Below are 27,897 nucleotides of genomic sequence, written 5' to 3' on the forward strand. Positions count from 1 at the left end.
CGTTTTACTTAGCGGGTATCTATTATCACAATTAATGATATTACCTGCTAGTCTGATTTCGACAGATTCTTTTAAAACGCAATTCCAGTACCGCGAAGGATTTGCAGCGACCCTACATAGCAGGTTCGCACTGCTGTCCCACAGTGTTTCAGTGGTGGGAACTACAGGTCAAAAAATTGAGATACTATAGTTCAATTCTTTTATTTTGGCGGCTCGCACATGCCCGCCCAGACGTGGGAGACTGCTGCGTTGCCAGTTGCACATGCCAAGAGAAGCAGCGCCATAGTATAGTATAGTTCACAAACTTACGTTTCGGGGGGAGCACGCAGTTTATGAAGTAAAGCCACCACGGCCGCATTAACCCTTTCGCTGCTACAGAGACGTACTCTCCGCATTCCACGCTGTGCGCGATTTTGTCATTACTGCACTGCTCGCCTGTGCAGACACATGGTGTTCCGACTGCTTTGACACACTTATCATTCGATTCACAAAAACTATTTGGCCCAAAAATTTGATTTTTACACATCTTCTTGTCTGATACCTTCCCCCCATAAATGACTTAATTTTGTTTCGATGTTCAGTGCAGTAATTGTGCAGCATTAAATGTAGTAAACCATTGCATGAAGTTTTGAAGTGCCACCAGAAATTTCAAAAAATTACATTCAAACGAATAAAATTCATGACGTAAGACACTTCAATATTGTTTTTAAATAAATAAAATAATAAACATCGAACAAGGTCTGAACTCAGAACTTTTTGCTTACCAGCTTGACGCCTTAATCATTACACTAACACAGCTCGTCTTTCAGCAGAGATCCTGGAGTACTTTAAACAATGACTCAAAATACTGACAAATACTGTTGGTATGACTATGAATTACTCACGTTTCGTCGAAGTACAATAGGAAATTAACAATTAACGATGTTCTTTATTGTGAAAAAGTGGTTAGTGAGAATGTATTTCCTTGCTATCGCCTGAATTAGGAGGCTTATTGCTTGTTTGGTTTAATTAATTAATAGAATATGAAGCAATTGGTATAAAAATGCTTTTTCCAAACTTTCTTTTATAGAAAGTCTGCTATCAAGACATTGCGTTTGTTCAATTACTTTATTTATGACTGAACGTTTCTAAAACTGAAGACACTCGTCCATGCTCTGCACTGCAGTCGAGCTCTGGCAACGTCATTCTCTGTTCATTGGCTGACTGTGTTTTGTGACGTCAGATGCGCAGAACGAACCTAAACTCTGCCGCCGTCGTAAATGACGCGCACTTTAGTATAGGTATTTTGCTGAGTCTCTTGTAACTCTAGTGTTCTGAAGCCCCGGATGAAGTTATTTAGAACTCGGGGTATAAAAAGTAGGGGTAATTAATGACGGGTGTGTTAATTGCAGCTGTGTGTGGCATTCTGTTTCGTGGCCGCGAGAAGGCGGCCTACAGCAACGTGCGCTTGTGGGAGACCGTGGGCTTCCTGTACGGCTACGCGTGCAGCCCGCTGCTGTGCATGCGCGTCAAGCTGGTGGTGATGGCAGCGCTCCTGGCGGCGGCTGTTTGCGGCTACTGGGCGGCGGAATATCTGGCAGGCCGGCGCGCAGCCAACAGCTTCTGGCTGCAAGAACAGCAGAAAGACCAGCAGGAGGCCTGCCCCGCAGACTTGCAGCGGGCTGCACTTGAAGGTCGCTGGCAGAAGCCAGCTCCTGCAGGAAATACGTGAATGTTCACCATCTTTCGTAGGCAGGCGAATAATATGTGATGAAGACATATGACTTTGCAGCTGTGTGAAAATGCTTCCCAGAACTACGTCTACAATAGTTATTCCAAAACTACTAGTCGCTGTGTTAATAACGAACTTCCAGTTCGCCACTTAGAACGTAAAGAAATCTGTTTCACAGCTTTACCTGTATAGGATTCTAAGCTATGACATGACCAATAACATTTCCAACTCAGGTACAAACAAGAGATGAGAGATTGTATAGATTATCAACAGCACATGGAAACAGCTTGCAGACTAAGTGAATGTACAGGCTTATGTTGTGTAAACAGAATGTTACTGACGATAATGTACAACCAAAAATAAATATCACTTGCCATGAAACATTAGCAAAATTTGTGAATCAAAATAATACTCCTTAATTTCGAAATCTTTCTGTTGAAGTGTCTTCCGTTCAGCTTGTATACTTGATGTTGCTGAATTGACAAAGGAAACACTAATATAGAAAGTACACCCATACAATTTTAATATTTGCAAACTGGGACGGCCATCTGTCCCTTTCATTTATACTCCTGATAATTACATATAATGACGAGACGTGGAAATTATTTCTGCTTGTTTCTTACGGCGTGTGATACTATTTCTGTTTTGATAGAGCTGAACCCACGTTATATTCACCAAATCCTTTCATTGTATGTAAATTTGTTGTCACACCTAAGTCCCTAATTTATTTATGTTGCATATTGAAAAATTGTTTCACGAACACACTGTATTTAAAGAAAGAAGTCCCTCCTCCGGTTATATTTAATTCTAATAATATTCACAGGTACTGAACAATGTACGCTTAACAAAAAACAAAAAAAAACCTGATTCAGTCCCACCAACCGACAGATAACTCGTGTCAACAGCGCACGATTTCAGGGACGATGTTTACATCCAAGGTAACACCTATGTTTCCCAGCCACGGATACATAGTAATACATTTTGAGAAAGGAGAAAAAATATTTGAAAAATACGTACCGCATTGGTCCCCACAGACTCGACTACAATGACACTGTCACTATGCTACATGGTCTTATATGGTCACACGAGCTGTCAGTATGACAGATACAGCTACAATAACATGAACGTACCTGTTAGTAAATGACTGTTTTACCCTAGGAATGTTGAGGATTTATTTCATTTAGTCACACATTATGTTCAAAAGAGATTACAGTATCTGAAGAAATCATCTAAAATGTGTACTCCTAGAATTAAACATAAACCGTCTGCCTAAAATGTTTAGAATTTGATTTTATTCCTGGCTTATAAGTGACGCCAGGATAGTGACTGCTGTGCAACTGAGAGAAGTCAGGTACTAATCACAACGAGAAACAGCGTAGAGATAACATTGAAATCATCCGAACTTACTTCAGGAATCTGAAGTTTTAATCTCAATGTACTGGCCGTTGTTTATCTATAAGCGATGGCTGTCCACAGATAATTAACCATCTCAGATGAAAGCATACATATGATCTTTATTTTTTATTTAGCAAACGAGAACTGGCTTCACTAAAATGTCAACATTGTGTTAATTATCTAAAAAACGAGGCAATTTTTACATGAGAACTCCACAAGGTATAGCACATGCTCAGTATCGCTTCCCGGTACTGTCATAAGTTTGTTTACGTGACTGAAAGCTGAATATCATGTCTGATCCGAATGGTGCTGGGGACGGAGCAGGAGATGCTGCTTCGGTTTTCGACGCCAAATTGGAAGAAGAACAGGTACATGTGCATCGATCTTAAACATACGACTGTCGCAGGATTCACAGCATGTGTTCATTCGTTGGACGATCATAATTTATTGGAGAACTTCGTAGATAGTACGAAATTTAACTGTTGACCTTGGCTCTGTTCCGTCTCGTCTTTGCTCTCATTCATATCTTGTAACTACAGTGCTTTCAATTTCTCTGATGAGTTTTTAAGCTTTTACTTGAATCCATGCTTGTAAAATGATGTTGGTTTGAATACTTTGACTCCTGTAAAACACAAAATGCTTCTCGTTCTCAGTCACCTAGACAATTTTGGCACCTATGTGCAACATTGTCATGGTCTCACTTCTTTGAAAATAAAGTACAGCTTCAAATGATTTCGAATATTATCCTTAGCCCTCAACTGTTCCATGTGTGCCTGAGTTTAGTAGGAATTAAGGGCAACATTCTTTGGTAGATTTTATGGACGTAGAATGCCTCTGAAAAGCAGCGATGATGGTCGGTACTTTCGTCAGAAACATGAGTTTTGCAAACATAACAGTAAATGTTCGCTGTATTTAAGTATCTTTGCCAGATTTCCTCTCGAGATAACTTTTTTTATTTTGTTCGTAGAGAAAGTGTTCGCAAAAAAAAAAAAAATCAACACACCAAGAAAAATTACGTAGTAATATGGGGAGATTGTAACAATCTCATTTCCCTATTCCTGCAGTGTAAAAATTATTATACAGAAGAGAGAGAGAGAGAGAGAGAGAGAGAGAGAGAGAGAGAGAAAGTCTGCTATAAAATTTTTTGCTTTTGTCTACGGTCATTTTTTGAATAATGACATAAAAACTGACTTATTTCTCTTCTGTGGAACCTAGATAGTTAATTCTCTGTATATGAACCTCCAAATCACACTTACTGTAACATGTCCGATACACTACTTCCTATTTGTTTTAGTTTGAAAGATTGTGATGCTGAAATCAGAAAAAACAAGTTTTCAGAAAAATTAATACAAAGTAGTACACATAAAACAGCCACAACTCTTTTTTTTTTGTTGGAGAGACTTAGTCTGCACTCAGTGTTTTGTCGTTCGTTGCCGGTTTACCGCCTGCCTCCCTCTATGTTCTGTTCCTGAACCCGGCCTAAACCATAAACTATCTTCTGTATTTTTCCTTGGACCTATTATACACAATCTACATATATTACATCGTAATTTTAACTTTATATAGAATTATCTTGGTTTTACTTCAATCACAGCTGAAGTTTGTCAGCATAGTTAATCATTTCTGCATCCAATGTAGTTTACGATATCATTCATACTGCTGAAAATCCCAAATACACTCCGACCTTGAACGTCGTATGAGGATCGAGGGACTAATAACCGTGAACTTAAGTCCCTTTAAAAATATGATCATTATTATCATATACCTGTCTGCAAAATTGGCTGCATGTAGATTGCACATCACCAAGAGAAGGTGAGCTTTTTTAAGACTCTGGTTTATCTCACATTTAGATAGCTTAATTGGTTACTTACAGTGGTGTCTAATTTTGCCTTTTTTAACAAACCTCTTGGGATCATTTCTGTTTTTACTTTTGATTATAAAATAATGCTTTGAACTGGATATTGACTTTTTTCAAGTCTCTCTAAAATGTGGTGTTCATTTGGGGGGGGTAACTCTTTGACGCTGCTTGTTGGTTTTTATTAGACAATAGTCAGAAGGAGCAAATTTAATGTATTTTTTTGTTGTACACGGTATTATTTATCATCTCATAGTTGAAGCCACAGTTAAAAGCGATATTTGATCGTTAGTAATTGTCTTTAAAATTCAGGTCGGAAATCTAAAAGATATAAGAGGTGATGCACCATGGAATAGACAGATGTACTCGAATGGCTTACAAACTAGTTTGTGTGCTCATTCCTGCAAAACATCAGGAAGGGTGTTGATTCTATTTTGTAATTGTCATTTATTTAAAGTCAGTACCGCCATTAGACTTGTTTATTTGCAGTGTTACATTAGCACTTACACGATTATGATTTCGGCTTCAAAGTGCCATTATCAAGTGTTTTAAGTGTTATACAGTGCCTAAGATGGCATACTCTAGCATTTAAAATACACTCTTAGACACATTGTCTAAGGGTCAATATTTCTGCTAAAGCCTACTGCTTTGTTTCATCACTGAGTATATATACTCAACCTACCGCTTTGTTTCATCACTGAGTACATATTCTCAGTGATGAAACAAAGCAGTAGGCTTTACCAGAAATATCGACATTTAGATAATGTGTCTAATAGTGTATTTTAAATACGAGAATATGCCATCTTAGGCACTGTATAACACTTAAAACACTTGATATTGGCACTTTGAAGCCGAAATCATGATCGTGTAAGTGTAAATGTAACACTGCTAATGAACAACAGACTAATGGTGGTACTAACTTTAAAGAAATATATTATGACTGTGGCCTCACATTATGAAAAAATTAAGTAATTGTCATGTTCATAGAGGCACGAACGGAACAGTACATATTATTCAATGGTTTATTTTTATCAAATATTACTCAGTTCTTTCATAACCGAAGCAGTTAAGAACTATGGTAGGGATGTTGCAGCAAGCACGTAAGCCTTGTAGCTAGTAATATCATTGGTCTTCCGGCAAATACTGAAATATTAGGCCTCAGTTTTTTTCACTTCAGCTCTGGGACCAACCTCTTAAATAGATACCTGATGGATAGTCAGTCGTTGTCGGGGTAGAAATAAGTTATACCCAATGAGGCTTGTAAACCTGAAATATTTTTTTTTTTGTTATATCACATACACCTTCAGACAAACCCCCATTTTTATCACATATTCGTGTAGTACGTAAAGAAATATGAATGTTTTAGTCGGACAACTTTTTTCGCTTTGTGATAGATGGCGCTGTAATAGTCACAAACGTATAAGTGCGTAGTATCACGTAGCATTCCGCCAGTGCGGACGGTATTTGCTTCGTGATACATTACCCGTGTTAAAATGGACCGTTTACCAATTGCGGAAAAGGTCGATATCGTGTTGATGTATGGCTGTTGTGATCAAAATGCCCAACAGGGCTCGGTATCCTGGACGACATCATCCAAGTGTCCGGACCGTTCGCCGGATAGTTACGTTATTTAAGGAAATAGGAAGTGTTCAGCCACATGTGAAACGTCAACCACGACCTGCAACAAATGATGATGCCCAAGTAGGTGTTTTAGCTGCTGTCGCGGTTAATCCGCACATCAGTAGGAGACAAATTGCGCGAGAATCTGGAATCTCAAAAACGTCGGTGTTGAGAATGTTACTACATCAACATCGATTGCACCCGTACCATGTTTCTATGCACCAGGAATTGCATGGCGACGACGTTGAACGTCGTGTACAATTCTGCCACTGGACACAAGAGAAATTATGGGACGATGAGAGATTTTTTGTACGCGTTCTATTTAGCGACGAAGCGTCATTCACCAACAGCGGTAACGTAAACCGGTATAATAGGCACTATTGGGCAAGGAAAATCCACGACGGCAGCGACAAGTGGAACATCTGCGACCTTGGCGGGTTAATGTACGGTGCGGCATTATGGAATGAAGGATAATTGGCTCCCATTTCATCGATGGCAATCTAAATAGTGCAATGTATGCTGATTTCCTACGTAATGTTCTACCGATGTTACTACAAGATGTTTAACTGCATGACAGAATGGCGATGTACTTCCAACATGATGGATGTCCGGCACATAGCTCGCGTGCGGTTGAAGCGGTACTGAATAGCATATTTCGTGACAGGTGGATTGGTAGTCGAAGCACCATACCATGGCCCGCACGTTCACCGGATCTGACGTCCCCGGATTTCTTTCTGTGGGGAAAGTTGAAGGATATTTGCTATCGCGATCCACCCGTCAACGCCTGCCAACATGCATCAGCGCATTGTCAATGCACGCGCGAACGTTACGGAAGGCGAACTACTCGCTGTTGAGAGGAATATCGTTACACATCTTGCCAGGCCGTACCTCGTGGTCGTGCGGTAGCGTTCTCGCTTCCCGCGCCCGGGTTTCCGGGTTTGATTCCCGGCGGGGTCAGGGATTTTCTCTGCCTCGTGATGCCTGGGTGTTGTGTGATGTCCTTAGGTTAGTTAGGTTTAAGTAGTTCTAAGTTCTAGGGGACTGATGACCATAGATGTTAAGTCCCATAGTGCTCAGAGCCATTTTTGAACGTATTACCAAATGCATTGAGGTTGACGGACATAATTTTGAAAATTTATTGCATTAATGTGGTATTTTCAGGTAATCACGCTGTAACAGCATGCGTTCTCAGAAATGATAAGTTCACAAACGTAGATGTATCACATTGGAACAACCGAAATAATATGTTCAAACGTACCTACATTCTGTATTTTAATTTTAAAAAAAACTACCTGTTACCAACTATTCGTCTAAAATTGTGAGCCATATGTTTGTGACTATTACAGCGCCATCAATCACAAAGCGAAAAAAGTGGTCCAACTAAAACATTCCTTTTTGTTTACGTTCTACACGAATATGTAATAAGAAATGAGGGTTCCTACTTTAAAAAAAACGCAGTTGATATCCGTTTGACCCACGGCAGCGCCATCTAGCGGGCTAACCATAGCGCCATCTGGTTTCCCCCTTCAAGCTAGACGAGTTTTGTTCTTTGTAGTTTTTCGTTTGACGCTTATTTCGTGAGATATTTGGCCCGGTCACTATCAATGGACCACCCTGTATATGGCTAGTGTTAACGTTAATGAACCATTAGTTGGTTTATTGGCTACTAATTGTTAAGTAGACATTGATAAATAGAATAGAAGGAGTCCACCAGGAGAAATGATTTTAAGTTAGATTTAAAGCTTGCCTTGCTACCTGGCAGATGTTTTATATTATTGGACAAATGATCGAAGATTTTTATTTCTGCATATTGAACTCCTTTCTGAGCCACTGATAGCTTTAATAGCGGATAATGGAGATCAGTTTTCTATGTAGTTTTGTAGGTATGGACATCACTGTGGTTTTAAAATTGTGATGGAATATTTATGACAAATTTCATTAGCGAACATATGTATCATGACAACACAGTTGAAATCCCTATTTCCTAGAAGAGGTGCCTGAATGACATCTTTGAATGAACACCACATATCTTACTGCTCGCGTTTGTGCTCTCAGTACTTTGTGAGTGTGGTGTTACCCCAGAACAAAGGACTTCACTGAGTGGAAATATGTCAGGTGGTTGATTCAATTGTTATCAAGGTTAGCAAAAGTATCTGAGCTTAGTTATTGGAGAAGCTCAGTAATAAGCTTATTCCAGTTCACGTTTTCATCAATCAAATGCCTTGAAAAAATAACAATAAATATCAGCTGGAGGTTTTTTGTTATTTAAGGCATGTACTATTTGATGAGTGAATGTATGAATAGCATTCTCAGTCGAGAATCCCTTCTGGAATCCAAACTATGATATGCCAAGGAAATCGTTCCCTTTATGTGAATATGGGGAGTCTGTTCTTTCGTGCATGTCCAAAAGAACAGACACCATGCGGAATCCGCAGCTGTTAAACATTAAATGTAGATGGAAGGGGATAACTGCTGTCATCTGCAGTGAGACATTACGCGGAATCAGCTGCGACGTCTGAAAATGTTTACCAGACCGGAATTCCGCTTACTAGGCAGATCCGTTAACCATTGCACCACCCGGGACACAGCGTTATCATAACTGCTCCGAAAATGTCGACATGCCTCACGGCCAGTGCACATTCCTTTTCACTCTTCTAAGATTCCCACAGGAGATCGGACGTAATTATGCACCCGCATTAAAGAAGGCTGATCCATTGTCCAGCTAGTCATATAACTGATACGGCTAGCCACCTTCAATGTGGATGCACTATTACGTCTGACCTCCTGTGGGAATATCAGAGTAGCGAACGGGAGTCAATGGACAGGGACTGCACATAGGTGGCTCTCGGTGGAAATTGTTTCCACTTAATGGTGAGACTACTCTTGAGTACATTACTCTTTCGTGTATATTAAAAAAAATGTCATTATGAAAATTTTATGATAACTGTCTGTCTTACCACCTTCCTTATGAAGAAGTTTAACAATTAAATATTTTAAATAGTCTGGAAAAATTCCCTGTGCCAGTGATTTATTGTGTATATCAACAAGCACATTACTTATTAAGCTCGAACATCTTTTCAGAATTCTGTTTCAAAATTCCATCAACATCACATGAAGTTTTGCTTTTTAGAATTTTTAGGATTTTATTAATTTCAATGAAGGATGCTGGAACTGCTTCTAGTCACTTAAGGTTTTGTGGAATTACCGTTTTAATATACTATCTTGCTTTATCATCTAATTGTATTTTTGCTACTACATTCATAAAGTGATTGTTAAAAGTACTTGTAGTTTGTGAATAATCAGTCAAAACATTGCCATTTAGTTGAATTTTTGTGGTATCTCATACACTGACTGTCTGTTCTGTCTCCCATTTGACAATATCCCATATAGCTTTAACTTTATTATCTGTGTTATTTATTTCTGTCAGGATGTGCATACTTTGATTATTTTCATAAATTTCCGTAACATACTGCAGCATTTTTTGTAGTGTGCAAGCAATTTCGGATCTTGACTTATTCTAACCTTTATATGTAAGTTTTCTTCTTCCACTTGCATGAGATTTTCATCTCCTTAGTTATCCATGGCTTACTTCCGTTTTTTAATGGATCTTCTGGATAATTGTTTAGGAAATCAACTTTCAAATGTTGATGCAAATTTACTATAGAACAGATTGAATTTGGCATTATCGTCTCTTTCTATATATATCTCATCACACACTAGCCTTCCTAAATTATTTTAAAAAATATAGTGTCCTCTTCTCATTAATACTTGTTAGGTGAAAAATGCATCCATCTATGCCTGCCGTAACTTCTTCACTGGATTAAAAACATTTTCGAGTCACAAATTTCTTTGGAAGTAAGAGTAAGTGGAGTAAGTGAATGTGGAGTTTCCAGCTTTTCGCATTCGAAATCTTTAACAGAACGCCCATTTTTCTGATAAGAGTCACATAAACTACTTGCGTTGTCCTTTCCTTGACGTGATTTACAAAGCTTGCACAGCATAAACCGAATATCGCCTCACTCTTTGTAAATGAATAAATAAAAAGAATCGCTTTCCCATCCCAGAAACTATGCGCGTGAACATTCCAGTAGATAAATCAGAGTTCGCCTGTTTTTTTGTGGAGGGCCAACGGCCTCCGCCCACTGCTTCGTTTGCCTTTGAAGCATGAAGTACTGAGTCCACGTTTTGTCCACAGTAGTAGCGCACAAACTCAATTGGATTATTTTCAGTGTAGCTCCACACGTTCTTAACAACCTACTATCATCTTCTTGCTTTTCGTCAACACCCAACAAATGCCGTTTATTTTTAGACAAAGTAACCGTGCACCAACTTCTGATACACTTACGCTTAGATCTGTTTTTCACGTCGTTAATCAATGGTCTTCCACTGGTCCAAAGTGCTGTTCCTCGATATTTTGGTCTGTAGTTGCATTTTTCGGACGAGAATCGGCTTCGGTGGCATTTGAATATCGCCAATCATTTCTTAACTGCTGAAAAGGAAGAAGCAGGTCCCTTGTAATCTTCATCAATTTCTGTTCGAGATAACGCGCCCAAACAACAGATTTTACTACAGCAGACTGTTCTGTTTTATCCGCTTGATGAAACACACACAGCACGTCTGCTTTACGAAAGCAGACAAACGAAGTCATTCGACAGCTCATGTTGGACCGTGAATCATATTATTATTCAGTATGTCCATCAATCTAAAAAACCACACCGAATGAAAGTACGTTCGGGACTGAGACTTTAACGCAGAACTTGCCATTTTTGGCCAAAGCTCTTACATACTGAGTTATCCTGGTAGGATTCACGACTCACACTCACAGCAAGACTTTGGATGGTCTGACTGTTGTGGTCATCTATTGTAAACAGTAGATGACCTCAGCATCAACCATCACGCTTCGGAAGTTGCAAAGTGGTCGGCACACCCTCTTTCTACCTTAAGTTGCCGTTAATATAAATTAAAAAAAGCCTGTGAGTGCAGTTAAGAGAAGTCAATCACCGTGGAAAACAATGTAGTGATACATTGAGATCGTACCAACCCGCCTGAGGCATTTGAAGAAGTCTTAATCTCAACGTGTTGTAGGTTGTTTATCTATAGGCGATGGGTATCCGAAGTAGATTAACTATCTCTGATGAAGAAAGCATATCTACAACCTTTATTTTTTATTTATCACATGAGAACTGTCTTTATTAAAATTTTATCATTTTGTTAATTACCTAAGAAATGAGGCAATTTTTATGTGAGAACTACAGAAAATATAGCACGTGCTCAATATGGCTTACGATCACATTGTTAAGGTAGACTACGCGGCTCTTAACGGCTCTGATCCGGATGGTGCTAGGGACAGAGCAGAAGACACTACGTCGGTTTTCGACGCCAAATTGGAAGGAAAAGAAGGACATGTACAGCGATTTTAAACAAACGACTGTTGCTTGTTTCACACCTCAGAAGTTGCAATGGGGTCAGTCATACCCCTCAGAAGTTGCAATGGGGTCAGTCATACCCTCCTTCTTTGTGCTCTGGGCCTTTTCACTCGTTACCTGCAATGTGGGAACAACTTTTCTGGAACAGCACAGGGCATCATCTATAGCGTGTTCAATAAGTAACTATGCAGTTTATAGCTTGCCGTATTAAAGTCATGGAAGTTATAAGAGATGATGGAAGTGATCCCCTTGAACTTGAAGACACAGTTGCACACGTTTCTGCATGTTCTTGAAGACGTTGTGCAGAACATCGGGAGTGATGTTCCGAATGTGACGTGTCAGAGCAGCTTGGAATTCTTGTCTGGTGTGAGGATTGCCTTCAAAGTCCTTTCCCTTCAACGTACCCCACAGAAAGTAACCCGGTGTAGCCAAGTCGGATGAACGCGGAGGCCAGAGTTCTCGAGAGACGACGGGATCACCGAAGATGTTCTTTAAAAAGTTCATCACCTTTTAGGCGGAATGTGCAGTCGCCCCATCCTGTTGGAACCAGACATTCTCAACTTCGTTCTCATTCAGTTCACCTAAGAAGGGCTCCAGAATGTAAGTGTCGTACCGTTCTGCATTTATGGTGTCCTGAAATAAGATCGGCCCAATGATGCGTTTACGAGTTACCAATGCAGTGGGGACACCTTAAATTCATGCGGATTCTCCATAGTCCACACACGACTGTTCTGGCTATTCACGTAACCGGTGAGGTGAATCCATGCCTCACGCGTGAAAACATTTGTGTCAAGAATCCTTCCACCATTGTCCTGTCGATAAAACTTCACACGCCCGGGCGATCGGTGTCTCTCAGTTCATGCACGACCGACAATTTGAACGAATACATGGACAATGACTTCCGGAGAATCTTGTGAGTGGAACCCACAGACACGTGAGCTGGTCGCTTAACCGATTTCTTTCGACTTTGCAGCATCATGTCTTGCACCTCCGCCACCTTCTTTTCGGAATTGGATGTGGATGGCTTGCCTGATGTCGGAGCATTATGAACGCTTCCGGTCTTTCTAAACTTGGTGATGAGGTTCCGTACAACATTGCGGTTAGGCATCTTCACTCCTGGGAACTTTGCTGCAAATGCAGCTTTTACTGCTGAAGTAAACTTGTCTCCATTTCGGAACACATGCTCCACAAGAAACACTCTTTGTTTAACCGTCAGCGTGATGACCAGGATTACAATGATGTCACACAAGACATTTGTCTTCAGTCAAACCGGACCTGCGAACAAATACAAATACCCTGTCAGGTATTGTTCAGATATGGTTCAAATATGTTAAACAATGGAAAATGTTATATTAATAATTGAGAATCATACCAGTCATTACTTAGCACTCTACAACATGGCACTGCATAGATACTTTCTGAATACCCGGTATAACGGCGAGGCACAGAACATGGACTGCAGGCTGCATGCAACCCACAATTGATCTGCTAGTGCCCTGGCTCACTGTTCATACTTTTAACATCAGTAGTCTCAGGACGTGCCCATCTTCCCGATTACAAAAAAGTGTCTACAAACTCAAAAAATTAATTTTGTAATTAATCTTTCTGTTAAAATGTCCGCAGCTTGTGGTCTGGAGACTATAGTAGCTGACTCTAGATCTCGAAATCCTGGGTTCCATTCCTGGCCAGGTCGAAAATTTCCTTCGCTCGGGGACTATGTGGTTGTGTTGTCCTGATCATCTCATCTTCATCGGCGTGCATGTCACCAATGCATCAAACACAAAAAATTGTGGCAGGGCCGGCCGTGGTGGCCGATCGGTTCTAGGCGCTTCAGTCTGGCACCGCACGACCGTTATGATCACAGGTTCGAATCCTGCCTCAGGCATGGATGTGTGTGATGTCCTTAGCTTAGTTAGGTTTAAGTAGTTCTAAGTTCTAGGGAACTGATGACCTCAGATGTTAAGTCCCATAGTGCTCAGAGCCATTTGAACCATTTATAGCAGGGGACGAATAATTCCAGATAGAGTTTCCTGACCAATAATGCCACACAACCATTTCACTTTTCTATAAAAATTCGCAGTTATAATTACGAAATATTTTCAATAAAATAGTAAAATGAACATTTACAAAAAAAATTAGCATTTTCCCAGAGGCTTCATTCGCGTAAGTGTTCGACACTTATATTGCTAAATTCTCCTCCTTCCCCTGTCTGTGTCGACCTGTTCCCCTCCCCATCTCTCTGTCCACCTCATCCTCCCACCTCTATCTATCTCTCTCCTCCTTCCCATCTCTGTGTCCACTTCTTCCTTCCCCTGTCTCTCTATCTCTCTCGCTCACTGACCATATTTTCCTCTCCCCCCATGATCTGTTTGTGTTTTCCTGCACCACTCTGTACCCATCTCCTCCCTCCCCCCCCCCCCCCTATCTCCTTTTCCACCTGCTCACTACCCCACTACACATTGCACCTCCTTCCTGCATATCCCTATCCTCTCCTCTCTCTTTGCCCAACTCCTACTTCACTCTCTCTGATCATCTTCTTTTCCCCTCTCTGTATCCCACCCTCATCACCCTTTTCCCTGTCCAACGGCTACTCTGACTACCTGTCCGTCACTCTCCTCCTTTCTCTGCCCACCAATTTTGGTTGAAACTGATGCAGGGGTTAGATGGTGGCCATACAAACACACACATGCTGGTTGATGTATATAGGGTGCTTCAGAAGTGATGGTCAATATTAAGAAATGTAACAGGAATGATCATTCGAAACAAAAAAGTCAAGTAAACATAGGCTGTAAAACGCATTCCTTAAGAGCTATGAGCAAATCTTGATCTTTGGTACTGTGAAATAAATCTCTTCTACTGAAAGCTCTTTGCTTTCCATATTTTGGGAAGTGGTAGTATGGACCAAAACAAGAGAAAAAGTCCAGTAAACATTTGCTCTAAAACGCATACCTTAAGAGCTATGAGCACTTGTTCATCTTCGCTGCTTTGAAGCACAACTCTCCTAATGAACAAGTGCTCATAACTTTTATGGTATCCAGTTTAGAGCACATGTTCACTTGACATTTTTTTCTCGTTTTGGCCCATACTACCACTTACAAAACAATGGAAAACAATGAGCTTGCAGTAGAAGAGATTTGTTTCACAATATCAAAGATCAATAATTGTGCATAGCTCTTAATTTATGCATTTTAGACCCCATGTTTACTTCACCTTTCTGTTTCGAATGGCCATTTATGTCATATACCTGCATATTGACCGTGTATATACTAACCTTATGCCACATGGCTACACTCACATATGTGTTTGACACATGTATTACACATATCTCCGCCTCTCTGCCCTCTCTGTGGCCTTTTCCTCCTGTCCTCCTCTCTCCCTACCAGTCCTCTTCTGCCCCCTCTCTCTGTCCACCTTTTCCTCTCTCCATCTCAATTTTTTCCTTGCATCAGCCAGGGACATCTACACATGTAGCACCTGCAAAAGAAGTCGATAAAGTGGACTGAACTACTCCTACAACATGTTATGGACTGACATGTAGGCTGCCCTGCAAAGCAAGTCTGTAAGGCAGGCTGATACCATTCCTACACAAAATGCCCATTGTACAGGGCAGCTAGGAGTTCGTAAACCTCAAAGTGCTGATACTCATGAAATTTGGCTGTAATCAATCCAGACATATATTCTTCTTGCATGTAACATTGGCCCAAAAAGTAATGATTCAATGCCACACAGCTCATACATACGTCATGTTGTCTTACACGATAGGTAGCAGCACTAGCCACTTTACTTGTCCACTGTTTTATAGTTCACGAATCTCCCATTACCACCTCTGTTAACCAGAGCAGAATACTGGTGTTCCAATTTGAATCTGGTTGTCCATTACAGAAGTCGTTTTCACGCTAGTAAAGAGAATTTTGTTACTGCTTAATTACTTAGACTCCCAAACTGTAGGGAACTTTAGCACAAACAGTTTTAGAATTACATTTTGTTGATTTAATTACCTACCAGCAGCTGTTTTTAAAAATTCTTACTCTTAGCAACAGAATTCTTTCCTATTAGACTGACAAGTGTTTATTGTACTACTAAATGAACTGATAATGAGTTTAAAAAGGATCATGGTCCAAAACTTTATTTCCAAATTTGAGAACTTTTTAATTGTCACACTAAATGGGCAAAAGCTCCTTGAAGCTCGCCATCTAAGAAAAATAAAGCTGACATAGCAAGAGAGGCAGTCTTAGAATAGCTAGAGAAAAACATAAATGACTAGATACCATCCTGATGCGCTGCTAGTAAGAGGAGAAATAAGTTAGAAGAGTTGCTGGAAAAAGCATATCAGTTAGAGATATCGATCTGCTTGAAACTGTGGTACCTGTCTGTTCTCCACTGTCCAAGCCCAAAAAGACAAAAGAAGAGAGAATTATATAGCCACGTTGCTAGTAAGATGGTGGTCCTAATCATATTCTACTGGCAGAATAAGATAAAGAAAGTGAAACGTTTTCAAAACCGTAGCAGCAGTCATTGATCGCTATTGGGAAAGTAAACCATGAAGACTGTGTCATTAATTATTTGGATACTGTTATTTTTAATGAGGAAAATCTGAAGATTAGTAAGTCTGGTTGTGTTGCTGAATGTTGGAGGTGACCTGAAAGACTGTATTCAAGGATTTTTTGACAGTAAACCAATCCAAAATAGATTAAATGAAACCTATTTTCTGTTTCTGAACAGGACAATTTTTATAACCAAGTTTGTTAGGCTTTAAATTGTGTTGTGCTTTTGGAATTATTGAAATAATGAAAATAAACTAATTAGCATTTTCCTTGTTCGTTTTTGTCTTTATACTATTTAACTGGATTTTCGATATAAATGACCCACTGAACTTTACTACCAATCAATTAAATATGTAATCCCTTTTAGTTGGTTTCTCATGGGTTCAGTGCATTTTTTGGCTTACAGTTAACAGATCTGAACGTGTGGGACAAAATTACACCAAATAAATGTAACAAGGTACTCTTTTTTAAATAATAACATTGCACACATAATCCAACGACCTTGCCACAGTGGTAACACCGCTTCCCGTCAGATCACCGAAGTTAAGTGCTCTCGAGCTGGGCTAACACTTGGATGGATGACCAACCGGTCTGCTGAGCGCTGTTGGCAAGCGGGGTGTACTCAGCCCTTGTGAAGCAAGCCGAGAAGCTATTTGATTGAGAAGTAGCGGCTCCGCTCCCGTAAACTGACAAAACGGCCGATAGAACAATGTGCTGACCATATGCCCCTCCACATCTGCATCTAGTGATGCCTGTGGGCTGAGGAAGACACGGCGGCTGTTCGGGCTGTTGGGCCTTCATGGCCAGTTCGGGCGGCGTTTTTCTTGTTGCACACATAAACAGTTTCTAAAATACAATAAAACCACACAGGTTTTAGTCACACAAGAGCTGCAGTTGTTAAGTATTATACTGTAATTTGCCGGCACCCTGTTAAGTAAACAGAGCTTAACATGTCAAGGAAGATGGGAAAGTGGGTCAAAGTTACCCCATCTGACAGTATCAGAAACTCGGTAACTCCGGCAATCAGAAGGGATATCGTGTGGCTTGTTGGATGCCACTCACTGAACAATTACTACTTTCGGATAAAATAATTTGATAGGAATCATTAGAACATCGATTTCCAGAGTCAAAACTCATGTCTGTTAAGTACGCTATTATCAACGGCAAAGATTTATTCTTCTTTAGAGTAAAGCAATTAACATTACTCGGAGTAACTGTTTTCAGTGCCGTGCTGGCAGCATCGTTCTATTCAGAAGGGCTCGCACGCAGGTAAAATTTTCGTCGAGCAGTGATGAATCTGAAGCAGCAGAGGTGTTTCCACGAGAGACATGTAAGAAACTGCGCGCGCAGGTGCGCGCCCTCAGCACCGAGAACTGCCAACTGCGTCGCAGCGTCGAGCAGCTGCGTCAGCACGCCAGCGCGCCGGCCACCGCTGCTCCCACCAGGTGACGTCATCTACTGTAGCTCTACGCTTTTATCGTATTAATCTCTCTGGTACAAGTGGTGTCTGGTAGAGGGCACCTAGTGTAGTAGTACAGTTTTGCCACCCTGGGTCTGTCCCGTTCGCAGATGGACTGTCTGTACATCACCATGTGATGCTGAGGATATGCTCTCAACATCTTACGAAGTATTTGCGTAAAGCGTTTCTCACAGATGACTTCTGAACATGGAACTCTGTCTCAGAATGAAAAACCCGTGACGATTGCGAATCAGTATTCTCTTTATCCAATTTGGCGTAGTTCCCTCAATGCTCGACAGTTTTAAAAAATCGATGTCTCTTACGTCTGTGTTATGTTAACTGATTTGTAATGTTACTACTGTCAGCAACACCTGAAGATCTGACAACAGTGAACTAAGATACATCTTCTGTCAGTTTAATTATTTGGACATTTTGTGCTGCAAATTTCTTCATTACAGGGTGGTCCTAAAATCTTCATGTTTACAGTATTTTAACTAATTAATTTAATAACTTTTTACTTCTAAATAATTTTCCATTGTAACTACGAACTCTACCGAGATCATACAGCAATACCTACTCAGTCTTTTCATGAAAGCTGGGGTTTTGTAATGGATTGTCACTCAGTTTGTTGACCTGTCAGACATGTAAGGTTTTTTATTACACTGGAGTGAGGTTATGAGAGACTGGATTACTGGCCACAATAAAACAGATAACAAAACATCTAAACTAAAACATACGAACAAAAAATTTATTCCTTCACTACAGGGTTGTTCAACACACCTCCTGTTTTCACATGGAACTCTTTCTCTAAAGGATCCACTGGTAATGCTGACGGTCATTATCCTGACAGAACAAACAGCAACGCATAATGAATTGGAGCACATCTTCAGCATCTCCTAGGACTGCCTCACAGCTTTAGTGGCTATGACATTGCTAGCAGTCAGGTCCATTCGGTGACATCTGGAGTCACATAAGCATATTTCTTTGACATAATTCCCTAAAAATGGGTATAAGTGTACTGTTTGACAACTGAAATGGGCATAGACACTATCACTGCAACGAATCATTCATTGACAAAACTGTACATTTAGTACACTCATGTTCAGAAAAATACAGAACACCTTGAATGACTAGAGATAGAACATTCATATTCACAGAACATATACGTTAGTATGTACTGCAGAAATGATTAACATTTCAGTCAGCATATGTCCTGTTGCCTAGTAGGAACAGGGTCCGCCACTGGCCCTCATAACATGTTCCAAGTGTGATGCCGTCGACGCACGTTAGGCGCGGATGGCGTCCTGTGTTACAGCCATCCATGCTGTACTCACCTGGTTCCAAAGTTCACCTGTGGTGTGAGTCACAGCGCTACACCTGTCGCTTCATCACATTCCACACATTTTCGATTGGTGCAAGTTTAGTGATCTAGCGGGCCAGGGCAAAAGGCTGGCACACTGTGACGCCAAGAAGGCAAGTGTTCGTGCAGGCACATGTGGTCGTGCACTGTCTTGCTGAAAAATGGCGTCTGGGGAATTATGTAGAAAAGGTAAGGCTACAGGTCGCAGGATTTCATTCACATAGGTCAAACCGATCACAGTGCCATGGACATGCACCAAGTGTGATTTTTGGTTGTACCCAATAGCACACCACACCATAAGGCCTTTAGTTATCAATGTACGTCTTGTGCGAATACAGTCATTGTGATGTTATACTAATGTAAATGTTCTGTGAATATGAATGTCCTATCTCAAGTCGTTCAAGGTGTTCTGTTGTTTCTAAACATGGGTGTGTAACTCACGTGAAGCCATCTTACAACTGTTATTGAAGCAATATTGAGGATATTCAGCCCAGTCGTTAATCGTGTGATTACGTGTTTTGGGACAAGTGCTAAAAATTTTTTATACCATTAGGCCTCGTCACAACTTAAAGAACATGCTGCACACATGCATTGCCAACACAAACCATAAAACATAAGTCACAAGCCGGTGCATCCACCGTTCCTCTACATCTTGGTGTTGAAATAATGTATTCATCTTCTAATCGCAACAGCACACAGTCTGAGAAATACACTGACAGAGAACAAACGCAATACCAAGAAGGAGTTGTGTCACAGAAACGAAATTGGTAGGCGTGTTTTTTAAAATCTTAAACATGAACTGTATTCAAATTTGGCGTCAGTCGCATAAGAGTGGCGCTATTAGTGCCACTATGTCGATGAAAATCAGGTTTGTTTTAAATAGACTCTGCAACGGTTGTGAGTGTTAGTTACCTTTGAGACTGGGCGTGGGGAGTTGATGTTAGTCAAGAAAGCCTGTAAGGCGAGAAAGGTGCCATTACCATCACCTCACAGAGTTTGAACGAGGTCGTGTAATAGGGCTACGAGAAGGTGGATGTTTCTTCTGCGATACTGCAGAAAGATTTGGGAGGAATGTAGCCAATGTACATGATTGCTGATAGCATCTGCAGCACCAATTTGAGCAATAGTTGACGCTACAGTGACACAACGAACTGTTACAAATCGGTTACTTCAAAGACGGTTCCGATCCAGACGTCCTGTAGCGTGGCTTCCACCGATCCCAAGCTCATTGGAGTGCAGATTGGAGGTCTGTTGTATTTTCTGGTGGAAGTTGGTTGTGCCTTGGTTCCAGTGATGGCCTTGTGCTGGTTCGGAGGAGACCAATTGAGGGCTTGCAACCAACATGTCTGCATGTTAGACACACTGGTCCTACAGCTGGAGTTATGGTCTGAGGTGCCATTTCGTATGACAGCAGGAGCACACACGTGTCTATCCCACCCGCCCTGACTGCAAATTGTTCGTCAAGTCTGGTGATTCAACCTGTTGCGCTGCCATTAGCGAACAGCATTCCAAGGGGCGTCTTCCAAGTGGATAATGCACCCCCAGATACCACTATTGTAACCCAATATGCTCTACAGAATGTCGACATATTGTCAGCTTCTCAATCACCAGATCTGCCTCTAAGGGAGCGCATAAGGTTTATCATCAGATGACAACTGCAGTGTCCCTGTATTGACCGACCAAGTGCAACAGGCATGGAACTGTAGCCCACAAATTGACATCTGGCACCTATACGACACAATTCATCACGTTTACATGCTTGAATTCAACATTCTGGCGGTTACACCGGCTACTAATGGAATAACATTTCTCATTGGCAATGACATATCTGGTACTTACATTAACATGTGATCTTAAAATGTTAATCACTTAAATATCTTACCTAGAAAAACATATCCCCAAAATTACATGACTCTAATATTACTATTATTATTATTATTTTGTGTTGCGATTTTTTTTCCTTTCGGTTTACAAGTACACACCTGACAGGAAACATAGGCATATACGAGTACGTTTTTGAGTAAGGTTTCTGGACTGTCTGCAGCTCGTGGTCGTGCGGTAGCGTTCTCGCTTCCTGCGCCCGGGTCCCCGGGTTTGATTCCCAGCGGAGTCAGGTATTTTCTTTGCCTCGTGATGACTGGGTGTTGTGTGATGTCCTTAGGTTAGTTAGGTTTAAGTAGTTCTAAGTTCTAGGGGACTGATGACCATAGATGTTAAGTCCCATAGTGCTGAGAGCCATTTTTTTTTCTGAACACCCATACCCAGATTCTCGGGAAGGGTGGTATGACCCTGGAGACCTAAGGTACCTTATAATAAATCAGCCATGTGAAAGGCTTGAAAACGTCCGTCAGTGGAATTCTCTTTCACACTGGGTACATGGGATACTTCTACCTTCCTGATACTGCGAAGTGTTCCAAAAGTGGCGCACGGTCGACAGCATGAAATATATGTAGCTTTATTTGAAGACGAACATAATGCAGATCAGACCATTATGATGGTGTTGGGGATGGGCGCCGTGGCCAGCAGTGAGCACGAACAGCTGTGTTTGTGGTAGGGGCAGCAAGAGGGCGGAGCCGCCGCGGCTCGCGTCTGAGGTGGCGGCCGCGCAGGTCAGCGAGCTGAGCCGCCGGCTGCGCGACATGTGCGCAGAGCTCGAGGCCACCAGGAACCGTCAGCGCGCCGCCGAGGACAAGGTGAGGCACGAGCCAGCCCCAGCACCTCAACGTGTGGCCTGGTGGACACGAGCTAATGACGAGGAACACTGAAACTGGCACCAAAACACTCAGTACTGCATCATCTGTGACAACCAAATCACAGACAACACAGTCTCTGCTACCAGTTCGACCATAATATTCGTCATCCTCCCTACAGCCATCTAATATCAAACCACTGTCTTCAGTGTTTAAAATTATGATAACTTTCACTCTCTTTTCATCAATCGTAGTCCAAGAGAATATAAATTCTGTATGTCTTCCTTCGTTGGCAATACTTACAATGAATCCTTCCAGACTGATCCAGTTGGGTTGTCTTCATAATTGTAGGATTTTACGTTCAATTTCCAGACAGAAATTTCCTAAACCAGTATTACACTCTTCTCAGAAAAACCCAAAAAACTTATTTTAGAGGTTTCAAAACCAGATAGTGTTAAGTTCAAAAAGTTCTAGCTGTTTAAAATGGCTGCCCTTGGCTGTTTGTATAACATTCTAGTCTTGCAACTGTAAAGTCGTTGCTTCGATTTTTGCCAGATCATTTTTTTCCTTTTATTTGAGTTCAGTTTTCATTATGAACATCAAAAATTAATCAACGAAGATTCAGTCATAATTTTTCTAACACAACATATTTCATTTTTAATTACTAATTGCAAGAAGATGCGAATATTCATAATAAACTGAAATGTTGTACGAATATTTGAAACACCAATCGAAAATTAAATATTTGTTTCATTTTTAGAGATTGTAAATAAATACAAACATAATATTGAAAACTACAGTGTACATAGTTTTTCGATTTTAAAAATAAATTAGATTGTATTTCATATCAAATTTTAATTTATTACATAATATCATTTTCATGCAATTAGTAATTAAAAATGAAAAACACGTTATTTTTATTTAAAAATTAATAATATTTATTTGTTTCATAACATTTCAATGTAGTGATAATGACATAAATCAAAAGAAACTAAAATCTGCAGTAACAATGCCACTGGCGCATATGTAGTTCATATCCGACATGTTCAATGGGAGATATAAGGTCAAAGAGAAGTAGTTGAATCAGTTAATGATATCCTGACTGAATGAGTATGAATTCATAGTAGAATTATACAGCTTCAGTAGATGAGGTCAGGTTACAACAATACCACACAAGTTGACGAAAATATGTTACAATAAATTTCAGAAACTAGAATGAATTTCAACTAGACTTTTTTACCCTATTTCAAATTTCTTTCTTTTTTTATGGGGGTACTTTACATTAGTGGTTGCCAGCAGTCATACACAGAGGAATATGTAACATGATGCCTTTGACGTCTACTACATTGAACTGTAACATATAAGTATGGTACATGATTTCACACTATTATCACTATCAGAAACTATGACAAATCTTATGAACTAACAATTGTGAATTATTATCTGTAAAAATATCTAAAGCCTCCGAAGATAGACCATTTCCACAATTAATACTCCAATAATGTATAATTAATCAGTTTACAGGCCAGTAATGTATGTTTTTAATATGGCTGCGGGCTGACAATTGCAGAGTATTGTTAAACACCACAATGCCTAAAATTTAATATAAAAATGATAGTGCTGATCTCTAAAACTGTCATCACTTCTGTGAGACATACTCAGATTTAACATCGGAATTAAACATATTTTTCTACTACATTTAACTTGCCATTAGTTTTTAATTACAACTTCATGTGTGGAATGCAAAGATTTGTCCAAAAACAGTAGTTCGAATTTATGTCTGAAATATGTTTTAATGTGAGAAAAATAAGTCAGTTTAAGCGGCCAAATATGCCTCTTATTGGTAGGCAATGAAGGTAATTTATTCTTCAAGGATAGCAGTTATGAATATTACTATTATTTTCGAAATTATATCAGTCGTTTATAGCAAATTTCATAATGTATTCAAGGTGAACTTATTATGCCTAACTCCTTGAAGAAACGCATACAAAATGGCCACGAAATAAGAACACACATTATTCACATTACTCGATTGTATGCAATCAATACTTTCTTTCAAACTGTTGGTTTATTATGAAATATTGTACCATAAGACATTAATGAGTGAGAGTGTGTAAGGTACTGCGCATCGAGGTACTGATTTGTTGTTGTTGTTGTGTGGTCTTCAGTCCTGAGACTGGTTTGATGCAGCTCTCCATGCTACTCTATCCGGTGCAAGCTTCTTCATCTCCCAGTACCTACTGCAACCTACATCCTTCTGAATCTGCTTAGTGTATTGATCTCTTGGTCTTCCTCTACGATTTTTAACCTCCACGCTGCCCTCCAATGCTAAATTTGTGATCCCTTGATGCCTCAAAACATGTCCTACCAACCGATCCCTTCTTCTAGTCAAGTTGTGCCACAAACTTCTCTTCTCCCCAATCCTATTCAATACCTCCTCATTACTTACGTGATCTACCCACCTTATCTTCAGCATTCTTCTGTAGCACCACATTTCGAAAGCTTCTATTCTCTTCTTGTCCAAACTGGTTATCGTCCATGTTTCACTTCCATACATGGCTACACTCCATACAAATACTTTCAGAAACGACTTCCTGACACTTAAATCTATACTCGATGTTAACAAATTTCTCTTCTTCAGAAACGATTTTCTTGCCATTGCCAGTATACATTTTATATCCTCTCTACTTCGACCATCATCAGTTATTTTACTCCCTAAATAGCAAAACTCCTTTACTACTTTAAGTGTCTCATTTCCTAATCTAATCCCCTCAGCATCACCCGATTTAATTTGACTACATTCCATTATCCTCGTTTTGCTTTTGTTGATGTTCATCTTATATCCTCCTTTCAAGACACTGTCCATTCCATTCAACTGCTCTTCCAAGTCCTTTGCTGTCTCTGACAGAATTACAATGTCATCGGCGAACCTCAAAGTTTTTACTTCTTCTCCATGAATTTTAATACCTACTCCGAACTTTTCTTTTGTTTCCTTTACTGCTTGCTCAATATACAGATTGAATAACATCGGGGAGAGGTTACAACCCTGTCTCACTCCTTTCCCAACCACTACTTCCCTTTCATGCCCCTCGACTCTTATAACTGCCATCTGGTTTCTGTACAAATTGTAAATAGCCTTCCGCTCCCTGTATTTTACCCCTGCCACCCTCAGAATTTGAAAGAGAGTATTCCAGTTAACGTTGTCAAAAGCTTTCTCTAAGTCTACAAATGCTAGAAACGTAGGTTTGCCTTTTCTTAATCTTTCTTCTAAGATAAGTCGTAAGGTTAGTATTGCGTCACGTGTTCCAACATTTCTACGGAATCCAAACTGATCTTCCCCAAGGTCCACTTCTACCAGTTTTTCCATTCGTCTGTAAAGAATTCGCGTTAGTATTTTGCAGCTGTGACTTATTAAACTGATAGTTCGGTAATTTTCACATCTGTCAACACCTGCTTTCTTTGGGATTGGAATTATTACATTCTTCTTGAAGTCTGTGGGTATTTCGCCTGTCTCATACATCTTGCTCACCAGATGGTAGAGTTTTGTCATGACTGGCTCTCCCAAGGCCATCAGTAGTTCTAATGGAATGTTGTCTACTCCCGGGGCCTTGTTTCGACTCAGGTCTTTCAGTGCTCTGTCAAACTCTTCGCGCAGTATCTTATCTCCCATTTCATCTTCATCTACATCCTCTTCCATTTCCATAATATTGTCCTCAAGTACATCGCCCTTGTATAAACCTTCTATATACTCCTTCCACCTTTCTGCCTTCCCTTCTTTGCTTAGAACTGGGTTGCCATCTGAGCTCTTGATATTCATACAAGTCGTTCTCTTCTCTCCAAAGGTCTCTTTAATTTTCCTGTAGGCAGTATCTATCTTACCCCTAGTGAGATAGGCCTCTACATCCTTACATTTGTCCTCTAGCCATCCCTGTTTAGCCATTTTGCACTTCCTGTCGATCTCATTTTTGAGACGTTTGTATTCCTTTTTGCCTGCTTCATTTACTGCATTTTTATATTTTCTCCTTTCATCAATTAAATTCAATATTTCTTCTGTTACCCATGGATTTCTATTAGCCCTCGTCTTTTTACCTACTTGATCCTCTGCTGCCTTCACTACTTCATCCCATAGAGCTACCCATTCTTCTTCTACTGTATTTCTTTCCCCCATTCCTGTCAATTGTTCCCTTATGCTCTCCCTGAAACTCTCTACAACCTCTCGTTCTTTCAGTTTATCCAGGTCCCATCTCCTTAAATTCCCGCCTTTTTGCAGTTTCTTCAGTTTCAATCTGCAGTTCATAACCAATAGATTGTGGTCAGAATCCACATCTGCCCCTGGAAATGTCTTACAATTTAAAACCTGGTTCCTAAATCTCTGTCTTACCATTATGTAATCTATCTGATACCTTTTAGTATCTCCAGGATTCTTCCAGGTATACAACCTTCTTTCATGATTCTTGAACTAAGTGCAAATTTCTACAAGGCGGCTTCCTCTTTCATTTCTTCCCCCCAATCCATATTCACCTACTATGTTTCCTTCTCTCCCTTTTCCTACTGACGAATTCCAGTCACCCATGACTATTAAATTTTCGTCTCCCTTCACTACCTGAATAATTTCTTTTATCTCGTCATACATTTCATCAATTTCTTCATCATCTGCAGAGCTAGTTGGCATATAAACTTGTACTACTGTAGCAGGCATGGGCTTTGTGTCTATCTTGGCCACAATAATGCGTTCACTATGCTGTTTGTAGTAGCTAACCCGCACTCCTATTTTTTTATTCATTATTAAACCTACTCCTGCATTACCCCTATTTGATTTTGTATTTATAACCCTGTAATCACCTGACCAAAAGTCTTGTTCCTCCTGCCACCGAACTTCACTAATTCCCACTATATCTAACTTTAACCTATCCATTTCCCTTTTTAAATTTTCTAACCTACCTGCCCGATTAAGGGATCTGACATTCCACGCTCCGATCCGTAGAATGCCAGTTTTCTTTCTCCTGATAACGACGTCCTCTTGAGTAGTCCCCGCCCGGAGATCCGAATGGGGGACTATTTTACCTCCGGAATATTTTACCCAAGAGGACGCCATCATCATTTAATCATACAGTAAAGCTGCATGTCCTCGGGAGAAATTACGGCTGTAGTTTCCCCTTGCTTTCAGCCGTTCGCAGTACCAGCACAGCAAGGCCGTTTTGGTTAATGTTACAAAGCCAGATCAGTCAATCATCCAGACTGTTGCCCCTGCAACTACTGAAAAGGCTGCTGCCCCTCTTCAGGAACAACATGTTTGTCTGGCCTCTCAACAGATACCCCTCCGTTGTGGTTGCACCTACGGTACGGCCATCTGTATCGCTGAGGCACGCAAGCCTCCCCACCAACGGCAAGGTCCATGGTTCATGGGGGGGATTTGTTGGATTCCAAAATAGGCAGTTTCGCCAACAGTAAAAATGGTTGATTGTAGATGTCTAAGAAGATACGAGGGCTATCCACAAAGTACATTACGTTTTGGAATTAAAAATACATAAAATAGTGGAAATTTTTTTATTATATACAGATGAAAGCCACACTTAAATACTACTTTTCTACATAGTTGCCATTTAAATTAAGGCACTTATCGTAGCGATGGACGAGCTTGGAAATTCCTTCGTCGTAAAATTCGGCCGCCTGCGCTTTCAACCACGTGGTTACCTCTCCTTGAAGCTGTGCGTCGTCATCAAAACGCTGCATAGCTGGGAATAAGTGGAAGTCGCTTGGTGCCAGGTCGGGACTGTACGGCGGATGAGGAAACAACTCCCACTTAAAGGTTCGAGAACTTCACGAGTGGCATTTGC

General features: G+C 40.4%; 2 protein-coding genes across 6 annotated transcripts in view; both read left to right on the forward strand.

Moving 5' to 3' along the window:
• LOC126465767 (UNC93-like protein) overlaps positions 1 to 2,251 on the forward strand; it is a 364,481-nt gene extending 362,230 nt beyond the window's left edge. For all 5 annotated transcript variants that reach the window (XM_050096333.1, XM_050096334.1, XM_050096331.1 and 2 more), the window contains one exon: positions 1,392 to 2,251. In XM_050096333.1, coding sequence (XP_049952290.1) covers positions 1,392 to 1,711 — 320 coding nt within the window. In that variant the 3' untranslated portion in view covers positions 1,712 to 2,251. The remainder of the gene's footprint in view (positions 1 to 1,391) is intronic.
• Positions 2,252 to 3,396: 1,145 nt separating this feature from the next.
• LOC126460106 (coiled-coil domain-containing protein 13-like) overlaps positions 3,397 to 27,897 on the forward strand; it is a 79,352-nt gene continuing 54,851 nt past the window's right edge. Inside the window, exons 1-3 of the mRNA XM_050095904.1 lie at positions 3,397 to 3,474; positions 17,776 to 17,996; positions 21,925 to 22,063. Coding sequence (XP_049951861.1) covers positions 3,397 to 3,474; positions 17,776 to 17,996; positions 21,925 to 22,063 — 438 coding nt within the window. The remainder of the gene's footprint in view (positions 3,475 to 17,775; positions 17,997 to 21,924; positions 22,064 to 27,897) is intronic.

Source organism: Schistocerca serialis, chromosome 1 (genome assembly GCF_023864345.2).
Source record: "Schistocerca serialis cubense isolate TAMUIC-IGC-003099 chromosome 1, iqSchSeri2.2, whole genome shotgun sequence".
Lineage (NCBI taxonomy): Eukaryota > Metazoa > Arthropoda > Insecta > Orthoptera > Acrididae > Schistocerca > Schistocerca serialis.